This window comes from Eutrigla gurnardus (genome assembly GCF_963514095.1).
Source record: "Eutrigla gurnardus genome assembly, chromosome: 12".
NCBI classification, from domain to species: Eukaryota; Metazoa; Chordata; class Actinopteri; order Perciformes; family Triglidae; genus Eutrigla; species Eutrigla gurnardus.
Window position 1 is genome coordinate 10,565,050 of NC_139926.1, and position 17,839 is coordinate 10,582,888.

General features: G+C 39.7%; 1 protein-coding gene across 1 annotated transcript; it reads right to left on the reverse strand.

Moving 5' to 3' along the window:
- Positions 1-9,722: 9,722 nt before the first annotated feature.
- Positions 9,723-17,307, reverse strand: gmppaa (GDP-mannose pyrophosphorylase Aa). Its single transcript, XM_084023534.1, has 12 exons — positions 17,187-17,307; positions 16,480-16,577; positions 16,086-16,189; positions 15,528-15,720; positions 15,301-15,360; positions 15,075-15,205; positions 13,402-13,536; positions 13,007-13,104; positions 12,881-12,927; positions 12,638-12,730; positions 11,101-11,269; positions 9,723-10,364 (listed from the first exon to the last, which is right to left on the reverse strand). The coding sequence occupies exons 1-12, from the start codon at positions 17,224-17,226 to the stop codon at positions 10,264-10,266; spliced, it is 1,269 nt and encodes a 422-aa protein (XP_083879660.1). The 5' UTR covers positions 17,227-17,307; the 3' UTR covers positions 9,723-10,263.
- Between the last annotated feature and the right edge of the window lie 532 nt (positions 17,308-17,839).

Genomic DNA, 17,839 nt, shown 5'->3' on the forward strand with positions numbered 1-17,839 from the left:
ATTTGCAATAGGAGAAGAGTACAGGTGGTAGTGTGTGAATATAAAGGGAAAAGGTGCAAAGGAGAAAGATGAATCAGAAATGAATCCACACAAAAGGATCCATTAATATAACTCTGCCCATGTCTCAGTCCGACAGCATTATAGAGACTGGATGATGAAAGTGCTATGGAGTGGAGACTCACCTGCAAGGTTTCAAAATAATTCTTCTTCTATGATGTATCAATTCTCAATTACATCAATTCCATAGGAATATTCAAACATATTGTTGCACACTTGGTCTATATAAACACTGCACCACACTGCATAAAATGCAGTAAGATAAGTCATGACATATTTAAGTTGACCATCCCAGTGATAAAACTTGATGTCCTCATGAATATATCAAACACTAAACAAACATCTGCTTTTGGTCTTAGGCTTGCATCTGCATCTAGCAGTGGGATGCAAAGGTTTGTTAGATCAATAAGAAATGTGATGTATTTTAATGGTGTGTGTTTTGCGGTCCTTACAGGTGCAGAGGGAATGCTAGAATTAAGTAAAAGGGGAAGAAAGCATCTAATGCTACCCTGCATCTTATTTACCAAGTGCCACAAAGTCAACCGAATACAACAGCTTTGCTCAAACACTGTAATCACTGGGGGGGTCATACACAGACACACAAGACACGTCTGGCCTCAATGAATACCCACAGTGCCCTCTACTGGGGACAGAGAAATGCACCTTTAAGCTTCATCTTTGACAAGTGCAATGCTGAACAGGAGTCCCAGTTTAGGAAACAGGTGTTCACATCAATAAAAAATGAAATTTTGTTCCTACCTGTAATTGCACTGCCCTGTGCCTCAGCCACACTGGGTGTAGAACTTGACTGGATGGTGAACCTCAGGAGAAAAGAATGGTGCACAAAGTAAAACATAAATGCCTAAGCAAGGTAATCTAAATTATTGCATATTTATGGTGTGCATTTTTAAAATAGCAATTTCCTATCGTTTACCTATCATTAAAAATATGGTTGTAATATATCTGCAAAGCTTGGTTTGTGTATCATTGTGGGACTTAAGTCCTATACACAAGCTATCACAGAACCCCAATTACTAACTGTGTATTTTGCATTGTGTATATGAGTATGTTACAGCAGACAATGTTGGGAAAGTTATTTCAGCCTGAGCTAAATTTTGGATAGTGTGGTTAAAAGTGCCTGCCTGGATTCCTTTCTATTCCAAAACCCTATTTGACTGGTGACACCAATCTTACAGTACACTTCCAGTAGTTATATTAAATATGGTAATGAGTTGAAAACATTGGTATTTATAGGTTTCTGTGTATGTTGTAAACCCTATATTTAGTAGTTAATGTATTTGTTGTGAATTCAAAATAAGTAGTAAAACACACTAGTACTGCTGGCACAGAAAATATTATTCTGACTGTAAAATGAGTGGTCAATTCTAGTTGAGTAACCAGCTCACTCAGAGGATGGAAAGCTGATGAGTTAGTGAACATAACTATACTTCGACAAGACATCAATATAGATAAGTCTATTTTAATGCAGGAGATGTTTCACAGCTGCTGCCAGCACAGCAGAAGCAACAACCCCCCCCCCCCTCCCCCCAGGACAGGGCGCTCCTCAGATGCTATAATCTTAGATGTACAGTATGTGCAAAATTACGATCTTATGGGAATTATGCAAATAATCACACTGCCATTCTCCATTATGTGTAGGTGATAGCCCTGCATTGTGCAATGCAATGCATAGTGCTCTGTCCACCTACCACTATTGAATTCAGAATGCAGAGTGATGGTGTGCATGTCTAATAAATATTGCAAGAGGATACATTTGGACCATCTAGCCCACTGCATAAATCAAGAAGCATTGCAGCCCCACATTATCACAGCTTCACTTAGATTCACATGGCGGCTTGGCCCTTCAGCTCTCCAGTGGTTACTCATCAGCATCCGTGTGGCTATACTCCACGTTTGTCCACTCTTTCCACAGATTGAGGTCTGAAGAACACTACCTAAGTTCAATGTCCACTATGTTCATTTATTTTTTCATATTCACTTAAATCACGTACATAAGACAAAGTCTAAGTAGAATAGCTGTGGTCTGGTTTGGAGGTCCTTCCCCAGAAAACGCTTGTCATTCCTTAACCCATTACTTTATACTCTTCATTACAACTGTGGTGTGGATTTCTTCAGCAAAATCAAAGAATTAGCCACAAATCCTTTAGCTGGAGTTCTCACAGTCGGGCAGAATGCCAGACAGAAACGAACAGCATAATGAGCATCTGTTAATACAGAGAGCACATTTTTTTTTTAAATAAAGGCTCAAGGATGCAGCATCCAAATATTTTGTAAGCTAGCTAGTTAATTGAATGCTCTTCTCCCACCAAATGCCATTTATTACTTGAGGGATATTAAGCTTATTTAATGCAATAATTACTTAGCAAAACACAAACAGGTACGTTTCTAAAATATTTAGTTGTGTTTCGTAGGCTTTTTTTTAATGGCTGCGTCGTGCCTTTTGGTTTCCTTCAATTATCCACAGTTAGCCAGTGAGTTCCTACCGTGACTCGTAATTGCACCTGCGCTTTTGCCGCTACGAAAACATTATTTGTTCATCAACTCTGAGTTACAGAAACGTCACGGTTAAGCTTATTGGGCTCGGCCACTGTTGTTTTTAGAAGTCACACTTTACATTGTGTGTTTGTTTATTAAACACACGGTGTTTGTGTCAGTAGCTGATGCTACGTGTTCGTATGTGGTTGCCAGCTAGCTAGCTAACACTAGAATCGTTGTTTTTAATTCGACCTTTGGGGATGTTTCCATTGATTATTACATGCAGTCCCGACTTTTTCAACGTCCAACTCTTAAAAAAAATCAACAACAACCCACAAGTCGCTTGAGGAGACGTAACTTACCATAACAGCCTCCTTTATCCGGCGTGGTGCCAGAAAGTGATCGTCCGCCAGAAACTGATTTCCGTCCGCTGCCAGTTTATATCCGTCTACAGCTAATTTTATCTGGATCAAACAGTCATAACTACACATACAAATAACTTTATGTCCGTGGTAATGGCAAAGGCCTTTGTGAAACTTGAACGTTTCTTGTAATTGAAAAATCATACTTGTGGCCATAGGGTTGAGTGTAGACTGTTAGTCACATGGATGGGTTGTGTAAACAATAAAGAATTGATCTCTATTGCAATTCTCCTTATGGCTCTCATTATTTTACCTGTTCTATGCCCCCTATTATAACCAATCCAGTCCTTTTTACTTGTTGAAATATATTTAAAGGGCCAATACAACAGATAAAAGGCAGTATTCCACCTGCCAAATCAGTTTCTGGACGACGATCACTTTGTGGCACCACATCTGGCTTCATTTGGCCCAAATGGTTGTTTTGTGACCCATCTTGCATTCTCCTGATGCTTTCGCGTTGACATTAATCAGTCCACAAACAGAAATATAAACACCTGGGAAAGTATTCAAAGCGCTCCAGTAGGTCTCTTCAGGACCACACTTTGCCATGATTAAGGCAGGAGGATTTCAGATTATGTAGATATTTCTTCGGTTTCATAGTCGATTGGATCAAATGGTGTGATGCTAATTGAATTGGTTTTAATGGAATGCTATACAGAACCAATTTTCAATATGAAGTCTCTGAGAGCTTGTCTAATGCTGTTGGTAAAGAAGGAAATTCGTTGCATGGCATAGAGAGGTCTATGGCTACTGACACAAGAGGGTCTGTCAGCCTGTCAACAGAAGCAAATATGGCCCATGCATTATTATTGTTGATGCCTTGCATCAGTTGAAGGGAAGAGGGGTGAGTTTGGTCCCAGCAGTGACTGGCTCTTACATTTAGACAGTGGACTCAAGTAAGTGGGGTGGAGATAATGGATTTTCACTATGTTTTTTTTTTCTTCTGTATCTCAGAGTTAGCTGAAGTGGTTTAAGACTTTGAGGCAACCTGAAAGCTTCATGCAGGGCTGGAGATCATGATATACAAAGAACTGTTGATGAAATCAGTCATGGCCAAAGCCGTTCCAGAGCTGAAACTCAAACACGCCCACAACCAGTTGGATGTTGATATTGAGAAGTGCTTCAAAACTGAGGCAGCCAGGCTATCAAGCTGACTGCATGGTGAGGCTGTCAGATAGCGAAGCTGGAAATCTGTGGTTTTCGCCTGTACTGAATTCCCCTAATTGTAGCACTCAAATATTGGCTTTATAATTATTCATCAAAATGTAAGAGAAGAATATGAACTATGAACTTTTTTTCTCCAGGGTAAGAAGTCCGTTGAAACATAATAATACATAACAAAGCTAATATTGCACCATAATTCAACTGTGAGCTTCTGGGGCATCATGTCACTTTTACACTGCATCGTTGGTGATGTGAGTATTTTCAACCTGAGGGCAGGCTCAGACGTTGGCACCCCACCATTTTTTTTCCCAGCAGTTGTAGATGCAGCTGATGTGTGGTTTCTGTAATATTCATGTCTGAATGATGTGCAGAAGTCTCCACTTGCTAATTTGGATCACAAGGGAGCTGATGTCACTCTCCACAAAAGCAGTAAACTGTAATGTATTGCCCTCTTGCACAAAAACAAATATTAAATGTCCTTTGTGATTAATTACTGAAATGTTTATTTTTCCACTGGTTGTCAGTCAGTTATGAGTTTTTTTTTTACACTCTGACATCAGCCATGATAGAATAGACAGACATTGATTATGTTCTTGAATTAAAAAAAGCAATGTATGTGAAAAGTGATGCATCGTAGATGAAACTAATCTCTGATCTGAGCCTGGGAGTAGAGGCTACGCAGTGTTATGCCACACAAACTCTATAAGAAGACTCACACAATTGATCACTTTTATCACAATTAATGAACAATGGGCATATACTGTACGTATATATACTATCTGAGATGGCAATAATTCAGCGGTCTTAAATCTTGAATGGCTAAAATATCACATGTTTAAAATTGGAAATGCAGTATACTGCTTCTTGTATACGGACATGTTGCCAGAAGAAGCTATGTTTTTCTATTAGGGGAGGGTGGTAACTAAGACGGCAGTAGCTGCACAAAGCCGCAGACTCATATGTTGATTACTACATTCAATTCAATTTGAATACAAAACAATTCAGCTTAATGCAGTTTTAAATAAGTATCGTATTGACATGTGATTGATAATACACAAAGACTTTTGAACATTAATTCACGCTTGGTGGCAAATACATTGATATTAGGGCTGTAGGTTGATCCTAATCATTAGAGTATGATGCAATCATAGTGTTGTAAATAATTACATTCATTTGATTCCCATGATTTGATTTACTGAGTTACTGTACAGTGTTTTGGTGGAAGGGAGTATCAAACCCTGTACTAGGAGCCCTCAACGGTAGTTTCAAACAGAGCAGAAGTGACGAACTACATTCATCACAGCATTGTGCATTTCAATTTAACAACACGTTTACACAATTTCATGTTCATGCAGTCGTACTGCTCCACATTTGAGGATTTCTCTCATTGTTTGTGTTAAATCCTGTGCTAAGACGTATCAACCAGAGAGGAAGAGAGCAGCTGAGTTTATGAAAGTTCAGTCTGCTGAGAAGTGGAACTAAGACTGTTTTCAGTGTGGGGGATTCTAACTTGGCTTAGCTCCTCAGTATTAAACTTGCCAAAGCATGTAGTGAAAGGCACAAAAACACAAATGGAGGAGCAAAACACGAAAATTGGGTTTTAATCAAACTGCATGGCAACTTTGACTGTATTTCAAGAGCTGTAACTAATGCTACATTCAAAGTCGGATGAAAGTGTCGAACTGTTAATCTACTACAATACCACACAGACTTTTTAGGGGGAACGATGGTACTTAGTGCTATGAAGTTATGAATCACAGCGTTAGTCAGACTAGCAACATTTGAGCAAAGATGTGACAACACTGTATTTTTTCTTTTTTGACTCAGTTGCCAGTTGCTGAAATGAGCAGATATAATATACATCGCGATTGCTTGACCACCATTATGTTGTCTGCAACTTCACATTTAAAGCTATGGTCTACATTCTGAAAATCAGTTGAGCCTCTGAGACAGATTTGAAAAAAGCATCCCCCGCCCCCCAACCAAACCCCTCCCCTCAGTGGTCCAGATGCAACGAGGTGGGAGGGGATGAGGCGGGATGACAAGGAGCAGGGGAAACAAGGGGATTGGAGGGAGGGTACAAGCCAATGGGAGCCTTCTGGAGCAATGGCTCCCATTGGTCAATTTCTATGCAGGCCTACAGCTGATAGACTGAATGGATTTTTTTTTATTCCAAATCGTAGACCATAGCTTAGATAGAATAATACAATATGTGTATACACTTTTCTTCTGTTAGTAATAAACTGTATTTCATCAAAAGATAATGACAGAACATATAACTAATACTTCAGTAAGAAAAGACAGATTTTAATGTATGTCAGCTCATTCAATAGTGAAGGTTACCTTGTATTGTATTTGTAGCATTATTAACAACTTTAAATACATATTTCTACACAGTATTGACAGAATATGCTGTCATGTTTGTGGCACAAATGTAAGTTAAAATCTTCCGTGTCGAGATAACTTTGTCATCTAGTTGGTATTTCTGTTTCAGGGGGCATTACACCGCATTTATCAAAGTCAGGAGTCAAAAAGTCTGACTTTACATTTCTGCAACACAGCACATCTGCTGAGCGAGGAACAAAAACGACAGCTTTACACCTCTCAGAGGGACTCGGGAACTGACGCTCTTTGATGTTTCAGAGCACAGTTTAACACAACATTAGTATTCTCTGGTGATGCGTGACAGCCAAATGCTATTTTTCTTCACCACATTCATTTGAGTGTGTGTGACTATGTGTGTGTGTGAGATGTCAGTTACTATTTGACAGCTCATTTGTCAGTCCTTGAGACTTCTGGTAGACATCATCCTTTCGGCATTCAGACATGCAAACCCTCTACCTGTCCTCTCGCAAGGAAACGTCCCTGGACCACAGCCCGCAGCCAGTCTGGCCAGACGCACGCACACTGCAGCTGGAAGGAGACGATGACCACTGAAGCTGTTTTTATTTTGCTTATTTCCTATGAACAGACTTTTTTTTTTCCACACTGACCTTTTTGACCTTTCAGTCTGTTCCTATGACTTTTCAAACACCAGAAATGCCAGATTACTCCACGAAGTATTGCACTCCTATAATACTGTATTAGTATATATATCATATTATTTATAGTTATATCAGGCATCCTCCTTTCTTGTCAAGAACTGGCACCTTCAAGCAACTTGGTGGTCATTTGAGATTTTTGATATGCTAGTAGCAGCTCATCCAGCAGAGATTAAGAATGGGCTGTAGACTTGCTTTTACCCTTGAGGTTCACATAGAACCTCAAGGGTAATGAGTGGCACTAAAACTGCCTCAAAGCCCAATGTAAACAATCAGCAAAGCAAATGCAACAACGCCTGTTAATAATGCCTGCATGCATGTTTGATTAGACTTTCTGAAGCCTGTATTTTAAGTAATTTACCTCAATATGTTCAGTGGTTGCAGCCAAAAAAACAAACAATCAGAAGAGATGAATGCTGAAGCTTGAGAGACCTGACTATCAAGATAAGCACACTGATCAAAGCCGTGGCATCCTAATATGCACTCAGTCATTTTTGGTTAAAATACCTTTCAGCCTTCAAAAGGAACTTCAGCCTCTCAGACAACCTTCTTTAGTTGGAAAAAGTCTATATTTATAATGGATCCCAGGGTGGTAGTTGCTATTGCACGATGTTCATGTACATTTACAAAATGTTTGCCTTTAGTATGAAATGAACCTTAATGTCAGTGCAGCTTATTTCCTTTTCACAATTCTGTGATAGATGCCACCATCCTTGTAGGACTACATTGTGATATATCCAGTAGCTCTAGTGTATTGATTGGCACTAATGTGAGAATATACAAGGACCATGACTATTTTCATGCCATTTCCCTTTCTAGTGTCCTCAACGGAGATTCCTGTTGAAACAGAATGCACCCAGCCACTGGAGATGTCCCAGGGGTTTATGGGAGACACTTCAGTTTCCCTCATGCTTCAATTACAGATCTGTTATGTTGTACCGACTGCCCTGTGTTAAAACACAACCTCTGGCACAACAAGGACTTATGGAAGCTGTTGGTGTAAAAGCTTGAAATGAGTAGCTAATATGCCAGGGGAGTAAGACAGTTTAAATATAATTCAGTCTGATCCAGCTTTCAAAAAGTACTTTTATTAAAGCCTTTTATGGAAATAGTGCAGTTTTGTTTGTGTAATCTGGGTCATGAAGAATCCAGTGTCAAATAGACCAGACATATTTGCCGGTCCTCTCTTATGTTCCTTCACAAACAATTCATCTTTGAGCTATCGATGAGCGAAGATATTCTATCCAACACCACTTGCATGTCATCTTGATGTTGACTAGTTCTGTCCAATTCTACCCCCCGAGAGTACAGTGTGCCACTGACCCCAGTTTGTACATCAGAGGCAAGAGATGATTGAGTTGTTGTTTCACAGGGGTCCCAACAATTTGCCTCCGTTTTTTTTGTTTTGCTGAACCACGTCTGAGATGATGGTGTCTCAGTCTGACATGTTGTCCTGAAATTAACCGTAAGTGCTTCCTGTGCAGACGCTTAGTGGCGCTCTATAACACATCACACACAAAAATATAGTGTGGAGGATATCAATATAATAACAGCACAAGTGGGGTATTGAACTTGTATTATGTGGTCCACTCTGGTTGAGACATTTCATTTGACATCCTGGAAACAGGTTTTGCTAAAACACCTAACAACAAGACAAGTACGACATTCTCTTCTTTTACCCTCAGCTGATGACTTCAGAATACAACGAGTAGTTTTGTTAATTTGCATTAATACTCACTATAAGAAAAGGTGTCACATGCACTTGTATTCTACACAAGCAACATCTTTACTTGTTACGGATCAGATGTCTTATTAAAGCTCGTCAAAACATAGTTTTGTACCACTGTGCATTAGGTCAAGACAAGTAATAACACGTTTCAGAAACTCTTTCAACAATTACGAAGACAATGAAAACAACCTTTGGAAAAAAAGAAAGAAAAGATTAAAAGAGCAATCACAAAAACTAAAGGAGCTAAGAAACTAAGATCTAATATGTGAGTGGAAAACATATTTGATCTAATGAATTCTAGGATTGCCTATATTGTGAAGACAATGTGGATAAAAACAGGAGGCAGTTTTGTGAAGCAGTAAGGCACCTGAATCCACAATGGAAAACACAACAACCTATTAACCTGAAATAAACGCCTTTTAAATAATATACATTATCTTGTTTTTCCCCTTTCACCGACAGATAGTGTGTTAAGAGATTTGATTAAAATATATTATGCTGCAGTTCCTGTATTACAATTTACATCACTCCTTAAGAGACACTCTCTTTTCAATAATTGGAACAAAAGTGCTGAAGTGATCATGAGTGCTCAAGGGCTTAATAAGTAAATGTTAATGTGCTATATCCGTAAACTGGAACATTTCCTCCAGTGATTGCAGCTGCACCATTTAAGTATCTGCTGTTGTTGTTGTTTATATGAGTCTCAAGGCCCCCTGCTAAGTTCACATTTTAAAAGGAAACATTACTTGATTGCAATGTAAATCTCAAGCCTGCTGATTAATTTTAGTGGCAGTCAATTTTTGAGACAAACAATGAAGATGCTTAACGGTTTTAATCAGAGCTCCACACAAATAATCACCTCTAAAAATGTACCACAGTCGGTAGCCAGGGATTTTTTTATTTTCTAATAAATCCTCTTCTCACGCTGAAGTAACAAGTCTAAAATGTGTCAAGGATGCCCTTGACAAACAAAGAGTGGTCGTCTATAAACTTTTTTTTTTTTTTTTTTTTTTACATCATATTACAATCAACCAAATATATTACACTAGTGTCTGCAGTAATTTTACAGTTCGGTAAAGTTAATAAAAAAAACAATATAAACCTCCGGCATGACAGCACTTCTCAAGGTGAATCAACATGCGTGATTAGCCTCTCTCTAATGTTGCTGACACCCAATGATGCATAGAGGCTCGAGGACAAATATATAAAAATCTATCTTTCAAAACTATTTAATGAATGTCCCATATCTTCAGTTTTGACATCTTATATACAGTAACTCATAGGCAGTCCCGGAGCGCGTCCAGCTGCATCCTTCATCAGTGACAGTAAGTGGACAGAAGAATGAGGAAGATTACTAGAGAATAATCTGGTTTTTGAAGCTGCGGTTGAGGTCTTTGTGCGGAAGGACGATTGAGTTGAGTATAATCACCTCGGACGGGATGGTGACGTTACAACCTGAGGAGAAAACGCAAGGCTGTGTTTAGTGTGTGAAGTGTAGAACACTACACAGGAGATAAGACATTAGTTTTCAGTTTTATCCTGCACTCCTGTGGTTTGTGAATGAAGAACAGCACCTCTCAAATGTAGTGTTTAGCCATGGTGAAAATAGCTTTAGGCTAAAGAGAGCACCATTTAATAAAATCAAATATTATTTGACAAAAATAGAAAAAGATCCTCAAGTATTAGACTTCGTCCGAAGCAAAAACAAATGTGGGTAGGACAATAAAAAGGGGGGGTAGATGTCATTTTCTGATGCATTTTAGCGTGGTTTGATGCTTTTATCTGGCCAAAGCATGAGAACGAAATATGGTGACATTTTGTAAAGTGGTTGGCTCCTGTCAGATCACAGATTTGAAAATATTTTTAAAAAGTATATTCATTGATTCCATGACTTATTCAGAGGATCTGTTTATGCTTGCATGCAATTGCGATTTCTGTTGATGTTATCAAGTCAATGAGTTAAGTGCAGAGTACTGTAGTCAGAGTATATTCTCCAATAAACTACATCCCCGTTGTGGATTATTCCTTACTTATTCAATCCTTACCCATTGATACTAACAAGTCCTAACAACGTTAAAAAGAAGGGGGTCCAAAGTCGTTTTAAAAAGTGAAAAATGAAATTACGATACTGAATATGATGTATATTTAACAATGTATCCGAGGAATGCACTTCAGGTCAGAGCAAGCTTACCGAGAATAGTAATTGAGGGTGTGAGTTTTCCATCTCTGAAGAGAGTCTCGCTGTCAATCTTTGCAAAGGGATCGTTGGGGTTTGGGTCACTTGGGGTTCCTTCTACTCTTGCCCACTTCCCAATAGTGCTGTCCCATCCCACAATGCTGTTCAAAACACAGCAGTGATCCTATGGGGAAAAGAAAAACCACATGACAGAAACATGGGAGGTTAAAACCGTTTTCAATTCATTTCTTCATCAGCAGATAACCGTAATGAAAACTGAAAAGGTTTCAGGTATCCATATGTGCAGTGTGTTACGGCCATGGCTGTATACCCAGAAGGTTCTCTCGTGTTTTCCTGCATTCCCAGTTCTCCCCTGTCCATCTGTTTATGTTTTGTCCGTGTGTTGGCGTGGGAGTGATCTCCCTTCCTCCTTCTCCTGACTCACGCAATCCGCTCATCTCCTCTCCCAGTCAGCTCGCCTGCCTCTCATCAGCTCATCGGCTCATCAGCTTGCGGTATAGCCACCCCGGCTCTTCAAGCATTCCACGGCAGATTGTTGTTTCAACCTCAGTGGTAGCTACACTTCAAGGCCAACTCAGGATTTATATTCCTCGCGATTTTCGCTTCTCCGTGTTTTGCATTACTAACCCGTTCCTCCCGTGTCCCACGATCATCAAACACCTGCCTGTTCTCCCCGATAGTCTGGCAGCTATCTACTAGCTACCGAGTTACCGCTGCTTGCCACACTTCTACCTCACGCCAGCCAGCCCCAGTCTCCCTCATCTCTCTTCCTCCCCGCTGGCACTTGATTCCCACTCCTGATCATCAGCCTCTCATCCTGATCATCTGTTACAATGAAACTCTCTCTTCTTACCAGCACCAGCCTGTCTGTGTCCTGCGTTTGGGTCCCACCTGTGTTCATTAGTGTTAGATACCGTTTCTACATTATGAAAACAGTGACCAAGGCCAAATCAGAGTAAATTTAGATGAATGACAAGCAGTGTTTATTTAGAAGTATTGTAAAACTCAACTAATAAATTGTCCTTGCAGGCAGTATGCAATAAAAGCCAATAAGTCACTCGCAGTCTAAATTCATTTCAGAGACATCTAGTCATCACTTGAGACGTGGGATTAAATTATGCCAGTCTCCAAATGAATAATGACATCTTTGTGAGAGACGCAGGTCTCTGGCGTGACGGAAGAGCTTAAAGATAAATTCTAGACAAGTCACTGTTGAAGTGTGGATAATGTTTCTAATAAAATCTTAGGACGTCAGCAGCTGTGAATGGACAGATAAATTTGACTTCAGCTCGCTCAGTTTGAGTTCCAGTTTAATTCCAGACTTGAAGGTTATACAGTGCGAGAGACTCAGCAAAGGGTTAGTTAGGTCGCTCGTTTCTGTGGTATTGAAAATGGCATGATGATCATCTCAGTACATTGCAGTGCACTTCATTTACACTGCGGTGCAGGCAAGACACCAATATAGCAAGCCAGCGCAGGCGAGGAAAAAGCTGTTGTGTGGGTGTAAAACTGGAGTCCTGTGTTGGCTCACCTGTAGAGTTGCACCATGAAGGATGACGGATTCTCGAACTCTGACCCCAGCACCAATAGTCACTCCTGTGCCAATAGAGACATTGGGACCCAACTAGATCAATAGAAACAAAGGAAAAGAAAGATACCAATATTACTTTTTTTTCCTCTGCAATAACAGCGGCACATTTTTCACAAAACAGTTTTCTCTTAAAGGCACCTGTTGTAGGTGTTTAGTTATTTAGGTGGAACATTGAGTTCTTACCATAGCAGTAGGGTCAATGTTGGCTGTAGGATGAATGTAGACATTACCTAGGGAAAAGATGAATAAATGATAAATACAATAGCAATATAAGAAAGGAACAAACGACAGAAGATTGATGAATCTTACCACTTATTTTGGGCCCTCCCTCCTTATTAGAGGCCAGTCTTTCAGGATGAGTTGTGTGATACTGGTTGAGGTACAACCGACTGGCATAAATTGCAGACCTGGGAAAAGATAACAAAAAAACACAACAAAAGGCATTTTATTTTTTGATAACATCAATATCTATGCTATCGATATCAGACGCTTTCTTTTGGATTCAGGCAGGAATGTATGGTATTGGTGTTCAAAGCACAATGTTTTAAATTGTTTTAAAATTGAAGTTTGCTGCAAAAACAATAAAAGCAGTATCCAACTGTGTATGACAGTCTAATGTCTTGCTTCTCCTCCAACATTTTTACAGGCTACAGGAATGTCACAAAGACATGGAATGTGGCAACATCAATGACATGAGCACTCACCCTGCAGATTTAATCTGGCTCCAGAAGCTGAGGGTTTTGTACACATAGAGTTTGCCCTGCCCCGCCAGGGCAGTGAAAATGTCCTGCTCCAGCCTGATGGCCTCCGCTCGGTGCCAGCCGTTGGTCGGCTCCTCTCTGCAGGAGACACATCATCAATTTATGGTAACTGAGTTACAAAGCAGGGCCAGGTTTACTAAATCAAATATCATTGTGTGCACAAAGTTAGGGGTTAGAATGAAATCCAAGAGTAAGTTGAGACACAAACGGATAAATATACAAAACTTAACTCAGCCACAATCAGGGTATGGTTGTAATTATATCAAGATTTTCTCTATCTGTATATTTTTAAGAATCAAGTGAGACATTATTTTTGAAAAATGAGGCCCCCTGATTCCCCTAAAGTTGATGTACTATATTATAACCTAAATACTAAGCGGGACTATGAGACACTTCAGGCGAGGGTTCTCCATCTGCAGCCATGCATACTGCAAAACCAGCCCAGTGGCCCCATTACCTTCAAAGTGTTCTCAAAGCCAAAAAAAAAGAATAAAATGAGAATAAAATGAGAGTAGTGAGTTAAAATGCATCAGATAGAACGTTGATGGTATCAGGGCTGGGCTACAACCAAAGTTGATTACCTAGTAGGGATCTAAAACTTAAGTAGAAGAGTCTACGTGTCCCATATTATGAAACAGTGTTAAATATTGATGAAAAGAATATTTTAAAGGGTTGCACCCATAATCGAAGTTTTACCAAATAGGAGGGGATGTGGTTCGAGGCAAAGAGCTCCCCTGGAGATTTTGCAGCACATCCCGTCTCATTTCTATCAAGTATCTCTGATGTGTTCAATATTTTTGCTGATGCAGTGGCCAGCTTGATTTAAGTGTTATTGATGTTGGCAGGTGAATTATGCACAATGTGGTTTGACTTTTTGTAATATATTTCAAGTGGTCCTTGTGGTACCAAATGTAAGGTCTTCTACACCACAGTGAATATTTGAAAAAAACCAAGAGTGAAAAAAGTGTAAAATCTCCAAATATGTGACCCCTCCGCCCCCCAAAGTGTTAACTAGCTATAGAGGTCCTGGTGGGTGGATGTAGTGACCTTTGGACAGAGGAAGGGCAGCTTATTTACAAAACAGATACGAGTGTGGCTTCAGTTTACTCTTCTACTGTACCTCTCTGATACAAAGTAAATAAGTATGTTTACCAAAATGTCAGACTATTTATTTAATCTCTGACAGGGAAACCCCCTCAGTGCCCCTTTGAAGGACTGCATTTGTCAAAAAGAAAAAAAAAAAAGACCACAGTAAAAAAACAAAACCAAGCTTCTTGCAAGACGGGAGGTTCATCGTTTGTCGACAAAATAAAAATGTGCAGAGAAAAAGGCCACAGGCAACATCCACAAAGCAGCCTATGCAATCGCAGCCTCATCGTGGGTTTTCTTTCTACAGCTCACAACATACAACAAGTGCTCTATTACTACACCGTGCAGCCCAAATGTACCGACTTACCCATCATACGGATATCTGATGGTTTTGTGGGCAAACAGAAATCATGGCAGGGAGGAGGAAGGAAAAAGGACAAATGAAGAGAACCAAAGAAATGGAATGAATGGTATTCACATGCATTGCCTCACAAAGATCCATCCCATGAAGGAGAGCTTCTACTCACAACAACATGTCCTGCTGGTTCTTCTGAAAGACAGCGCCGATATGCTGGAAGATGTCTGGCTTCAACAGGTATATGCCGCAGTTTATGATATCGCTCACAAACGTGCTCGGCTTTTCCACATAATGCAAGACCTGAATTTAGAAAAAAAGAGAGGAGTAGTTGTTATTTCTAGGTGAGATAGTGATTAGTGACAACTTAGAAAAATAAGATAGGAAGTGTTAAGTACCTCATTGGTTTCCACGTTTTCAACGATACAGCCATAATTCATGGATTGCTTTCTGTTTGCCTGATAAGAGAAGAATGTCCATATGAATTAAGGCAAACATTTTAATCAAACAACTGAAATCTCATATTTCCTCATATTCAATATGCAAAAAGCTAAACATGATAAATAAAAAGAAAAACCTTTTGGAGTTTAAAAGACAATAAGCACTGCCAAAAATGAAATCTCACCGTTGTCCCAAGGATAACAAAGCTGTTGGGTTCTCCGTGTTCCTTCTGGAAGCTGAGCATCTCTGCGAGCGGAAACGCTGAGCAAACATCTGCATTCAGAACAAAGAAAGCCTCTGGGCTGCCGGAGACGATCTGATCTCTGAAGTGATAGATTCCCCCTCCGGTGCCCAGGGCTGAATACTCCTGCAAATACCTGAGATGGAGAGAAAGGGAAGAACAGCATACATGCAGTCAACCAACAGTGGCAGGACAAGAACTAGCACTTGTACAGAAAACGTTTACTTAGATAGAAGAAGTGATATATTAATACTTCTGTCACTTATGCATTCAACAAAGACATGTTTTCAAATACTGTCACCGTTCAGAGCATCTCGGAAATTAAAAATTGCATGATTGATGTCTATTCTTTACTGAATGATGTGTTATAAGAAAAATAAGTACTTTCACTATAAATGTCTTTATGAAACTTGACACTTTGGCAGTACATTCACGTAACTCCCACCACCACTACTATGTCTGCACTTGTTTAATGAGGTAGCTACGAGCTCTGTTGTTTACCTGATTGAAATTTTGAACTCCTGCTGTGCATTAACCAGGAATCGGGTCAATTCTTCATTTGGCTGATAAAAGCCGATGAGCAAAATCTCCTTCATGTTCGGTACCTTACAACACAAAAGATGTTCATTATCGGATTGATTTCATAGAGGGCTGTTATCCGCTTTACACTGCACATGCTCCTCAGTGTGTTAAACACCCACTTAGGCTATTACCGTCTGATGAAACTTGACTTTAATTTGGTTTGATTTCATTTTAACATTAACAACCCTTTACCACCTCTTACTTGAATACATAAGCTATTTACAGTATCACGTTTAAAATATTTATTTTAGCTTCCATAATACCTTATCGTATCCTACATTGCTGCTGCACAGACTCTTGCAGCGATGCTCACCTTGGCACATGCTTCGATGTGATGCTGCAGCATGGGCACACCGGCGACCGGGAACAGGGGCTTGGGCACCTCAAAGGACAGCGGCCTGAACCTTGTGCCTGCAGAGCAAAGTTGACCATTACTTGCAAACAACCAGATCACTTTCCCCTCAGGTTTCTAGAATGCACCAAAACTAAACACCCCCTTAGTACATTATAGTTAATGTCATGTCTTCTGTTAGAACAAAAAGACATTTAAATGACCATATTGATCATGGCCAAGCAATTGCACAACTCACTTTTGGTACTAAATAAAGCCTTTAACGTTAAGTCATGAGACAGGACTTCATTCCTGTAAAAACGTATATTAATGAATGCATGTTGAAGAGTGTGTACACGAGCATTCATGTAAAATAATCTTAAAATGGTTCTTACGTCCACTTGATACCAGAGCTAATGGGTCTTTAATTTAATAACAGGTAGTGTAAAAACTGTTACAGAACTACTGACTACTGCTGTTGTTTACATGTTGTCATTTAGTGGTGCGAGTCCTAATAATAAAAGGTTATCAAGTCTTAAATGACCCCTCTTTATGCCACGTCAGTCACAGAACTTAAAACAAGCTCAGCCGGGTCTTCAGAGGTCTTGCTAGCGTTAGCAACCTAGCTTCGCTTAAACCGAGTACAACAGACGCTGACAAGACGACAAGGTTGACGTATATATTCTTACCTTTCTGGGGCCCCCCAATGAGAATAACCGCCTTCAACATGTTGACCGAGGATCCGTGATTAGTGGTAGACAAGTCCTGCCTGAAGACAGCCGTTGGGACGGGACGTACGGCGCATCCGCATCCACTTCCTGCTTGTGACGTCACGTCACCGAGATCAGGACAAAAACGCAGAGCGGCGGCGCGCAGTCAAACGGAGTGGAGAAGATTATAAAGACTTCTTATTTGGATTATGGGGGCGATTAGAGAGCAACACATGTGTTACAATTACACTCATTGTAGTAGATGTTATTGAAGTCATATGCGGTATCAATCGCTATGTATTGTCCAATAAAAGAGGCACTAATGGCATCCCTAATCAATTAAAAAAATAGGTTTGAAAAGGAGACAGAACTATCATTAAAACCATCAATGTGAATTAATTAACTGGTGCAAAAAAAAAAAAAAAAAAAAACTTGTGCAGATCCTATTTGCTTAACAGATCAATAACATTAAATATTAATACTGCCTTGCTCTTTATGCTATATCTACTAATTTTGTCCACATAAAACATGCTCTGAAAGTGGTTTTGTAATACTTTTCTTTTACATCTAAAATTATGACAACATATAAAACAACCCCTTGTGTCATTGAAACGAACACATATTTCTCAAAG